The sequence below is a fragment of the Monoraphidium neglectum genome, assembly GCF_000611645.1.
Source record: "Monoraphidium neglectum strain SAG 48.87 unplaced genomic scaffold scaffold01542, whole genome shotgun sequence".
NCBI classification, from domain to species: Eukaryota; Viridiplantae; Chlorophyta; class Chlorophyceae; order Sphaeropleales; family Selenastraceae; genus Monoraphidium; species Monoraphidium neglectum.
In genome coordinates, this window is record NW_014012086.1 from 7403 (window position 1) to 11539 (window position 4137).

The 4137-nt window shown below is 63.9% G+C and overlaps 1 protein-coding gene across 1 annotated transcript; it reads right to left on the minus strand.

Annotated features, from left to right (window-relative positions):
* Positions 1 to 727: 727 nt before the first annotated feature.
* Positions 728 to 2928, minus strand: MNEG_8240 (Centrin-1; the record flags this gene model as incomplete). The annotated part of the gene is made up of 6 exons (XM_014043288.1): positions 728 to 1146; positions 1624 to 1736; positions 1947 to 2073; positions 2244 to 2313; positions 2513 to 2629; positions 2755 to 2928. 6 exons carry the CDS (start codon positions 2926 to 2928, stop codon positions 728 to 730), a joined length of 1020 nt encoding a protein of 339 aa, XP_013898742.1.
* Positions 2929 to 4137: the final 1209 nt, after the last annotated feature.

Below are 4137 nucleotides of genomic sequence, written 5' to 3' on the forward strand. Positions count from 1 at the left end.
CAGAGCCGCTGCTGCAGCGGCTGGGGCTGAGCAGGCTGGAGGAGAAGGCGCTCCCGCTGTTGTGCCCCAGCTTTGCGTTGAGCAGCAGCGGCTGCGCAGGCGGCGGTGGGGTGCACAAGCAGGCAGCGTGTAAGGGCAGTGTGGGCTGCGCGCCCGACAAATCCCATCAATCTGTGTGTGATGCATGTTGCTTGCTCCTGTCTGCAGCAAACAGAGCAGCTTGTCACACCCATCCACCCACACACACACACACACACACACACAAAACATCATGCACACACACACTAACAAAAACCCCTCCCCACCTTGAACTCCTTAGTCAGCTCTCGAAGCGCAGCCCCGCTTCCACGCCCAGCCGCAGACGCCGACCGCGACAGGGCACGGGTCGCCGCTTGCGCACCCGCCTGCTGCCACCCCGCCTCCGCCTGTACAATCTGCTCCCCCGCTGCCGCCGCAGGCGCCGCTTGAGCGGCTGCACAGCCGACGGGGCTGCTACAGCCGGGCGCGCCACCACGGTCCGGCCCCAAGGACCCGCGGCGCAACAGGCCCCGCTCGTCCAAGATGGCCCCTGCAGCCGTGAGGTGCGGCGCGTGCTGAGCATCTGTTGGAAGATATCCATGCAGGGCCCAGGGTGAGCATGCACAGGAGAACACAGCGATTGCTCGGCTTTGGGAGGTGCAATCAAGCGTGACATCCAGCCTCGGAGCGAGCTGCAGCGGCGCTGATGTCATCGCAACTCACTCAGCGTCGCGGTCTCGTCCTCCCCCAGGCCCCCGGTCGCCGCCAGGTGCACCGCCAGCGCCGTCGGGGCCTCCCCGGCCGCCCCTCCCTCTAGCCGCATCTCCTCGTCCATAAGCGCGCCGCTGTGGTCTCTCGCGGCCCTGCCGGCTGTGCTTATCTTCCGCAGCAGCCGAGTCAGCCGCCCTGGCCGGGTCGGATCCAGGCCAGCCACCGCCGCTGCCGCTGCCTTCAGGCCGCCAGCGGTCGTCGGATGGCCGGGGCTGGCTGCGTTGGGCGTGGGCTGCTGCTGTGCTGGGTTAGTGCTCAGGGTGCTGGTGTGGGCACCTGTGTTGCTGCTGCGCATGCTTGGGGTGGCACTCCCGCTGCCGCCGCTCCCATAGCCCAAGCTCTTGTAGCTCGAGCCACCTGCAGGACAAAGCGGCGAGGGAGTGGTTGTGCATGTGCATGTGTGCATGTGTGCGTGTGTGCGTGTGTGCTTGTGCGCGTGTATGCATATGTGCGTTGTGTGTACGTGTGTGTGCATGTGTTGCAAAGGCAACGCCTTGGTGAAGAGCCTTTGCAGACCATTTCCCATACCTGAAGCCTGCTCGCATATGCATACAGAAACCCTTGGATTTGCGCACTCTGTTGGCTGCACTGTCGCTCCTCACCAGCGGGAGGTGCGTGGTCCTTAGCGCTGTCAGAGCCGCTGCAGCTGGCCCGCCGAGCTGACTCGGCAGCCATTTGAGCCACCTGCACGTGGCGAACCCGCCTTCCCCTGGTCAGCAACAGCATGCAAATCGTGCCAACCCTACACACCTCTCCAACCCTTTGCTTGTCACGCACGGGCCAGCCGCGCGTTTGATCTTTCACGAGTACCACCCCGGCGCCGGTCGGACGCACCGACGGTGAGCGCGCCCCGCATCCGGGTTCGCCTCGGCCGGCCCAACCCCTGGCGCACCTGCGCTAGCATGTCCCTGTCGCCACTGATCAAGCCCTCCATGATGCGCTTGCGCCTGGCCAAGAAGACAAGCAGGAGTGTGGCTGAAAGCGAGATGGCGGCCAACAGGTGGGCATTGCTCGGAAACCCTCGGCCAAACGCCAGTGAAGACCGAGACGGCCAGGGCTCGCAGCGGGACGTTGCGTGGCGCACTGCTGGCTGGTCGCATCGCACGAGCGCAGTTGGCCCGCGCTGCCCAGTGATCCTGCCCACTGCCGACACCCACTTGTATGCCGTGGCCAGCAGCGCAAAGGGCACGGGGGGCGCGCTGCCGCCCTCCTCCTCCTTCTTGTGCTCCAGCTTGGCTAGGGTGGTCGTCATGATCTCAACAAACTCGGGGTACTCCACTTCGCCTGGGGGGGGGTGGGGTTGGGGCGCAAGCAGCGAAGCCCGTGACACGACAGCGGGACCATCAGCCGCCACCGAGCACCCAGGAGCGGGCCCACGCGTGCAGCAGCACCGCTCTGTCGGCGCCACAGGCGTCAGCACAAGAGGAACACAGCTGCTCTGCCCTGCCTCGCACCCGAGCCGTCGTGATCCACCTCCGACAGGATGCCCTCCACCTCCTCGCGCCGCAGGTGGAACCCCAGCAGCTGCGGGCGTGAGCGCGCGGGGCACACGGCTTCGTACGCCGCGCCGGCGGTCGAGTGGCGACGGACGCGGGGCAGTGCCGTGCGCATTCGAGGCGCAGAAGGTGCATGGCACGGGAAGCATGCTCTTCAGCGCTGGCCGTACCTCGGCCCTCCGATTGCCTCATCCTTACATGCAAATGGCTTGCTAAAACCCCCGCACCTTGAACGCCGCGCCCATCTCGTCGGCGTCGATGGCGCCCGAGCCGTCCGCATCCATGAGGTCGAAGCACTCGAGCAGCTGCTCCTTCTGCTCCTCCGTCAGTTTGGGGCGCAGCGCCTGCATGCGCAGCAAGCAGCGCGGAACGCAGACAGCGGTCGGCTGCATGGCGCCATGCGAAACCGGTGCAGGTGGCGCCGCTAGCAGCGTGCTCTGCGCCGACGGCGCGCGAGCGTGGCCTGCACCTTGCCGCGCTTGCGCAGCCACGCGGCGATGCCGACTGCCAGCACAGCATCCAGCTCGGAGATGGTCTTGCGGAATTCTTGCAGTTGCGCCTCAGTGACGACGGGCTCGGCGGCGCTGCACCCCCCGGACGCGCTGACGGCGCTGGTGCGCGGCCGGGGCGAGCAGCTTGCCATGGCGAGCCGCGCTCTGCAGTAGCTGAGCAACAAACGAAGCCGCTTCTATTGCAAGAACTTTTGTATATGATGCTATCAGTCGTAGCACAATTTCGCGGTTTGTCTGGAGTGGGTCAATGCGTGCCGCGTAGCCCGTCAAATTGAGGTGATGTTTGAAGCGCCCCACACAGCACAGTGATCCTCATCACCACAGCCTTGGGGCTTCTGGGCACCGGCGTCGCCGCGCCCTGTGCATTTCATATTCCCAGGCTCAGTGAAGACTTGCAGAGAGCTCAAGCAAATCATTATCAGACGACTGTTTGTCTTGCGATAATCAAGAAAGACATTTGAAAAATCGCTTCTGACACGATCTGGATTTGAATTCAAGCGCCGTCTCCGTGCACATCAGCAGCCTCATCGGTGATGGACTGGGGAGGAAATAGTGGTGAGTGGTTGACAATTTGGTCTCTTATGCCGTGCTGGCATGCTGCTGCCCTTGCCGGCAGTGCAGCAGAACACATCCCACCCTACCCTAGTGCAGTGCCGCATCCTGCTCGTGCTGCAGGCCTCAGCGATCGGACACCGACGCGCTCAGGGCTGGCGCCATGTTCCCTCTGCCTGTAAGAACCTTGTGCAGGAGAGGGGGGAGCAATATCAGCCAGCAGCAGAGCACTATGTAGTACCCTTACAGCCCAGATTCAATCCATTGCTTAAAAAGAAACGCCACTCCCACCTCATCACGTGCCCACCGCCCCTTTTGGCCCCTCCTTTCCAGGCGTGCCACGCCCTATGCGACACTACACCAGTGCGATGCGTGCAAGAATGTGACCTGCCGCTCCTGCTGCAGCGGGGACGAAGGCGCTCGAGGGCAGGGCGACCGTCAGCTGCTGTGCCACGACTGTGCCGGCACGGTGAGTCCTGCGGGGCTAAAGGGAGAGAGAGGTGACAGATCGATAACACCACTGATGCCTATGTATGTACTCGCCGGAAGCTTTTGCCCATGCATACGTAGAGATATTTTGTAAGTGAGCAGGAGAACACGCGCCTGCTTACGCTCCCGCCACTCTTCCACATCAGTGTCCCTTTCGTGAGGAACGGAGCAGCATCAGCAGCGGCTCGGCGCTGGCAACACCTGACGCGATGGAGGGTGCCGGCGCAACGTGCGGCGGGGTGGAGTGGGCGTGCCACAAGGCAGCAAAGAGTGGCGCTTGTATGTTCAGCAAGGCCAGA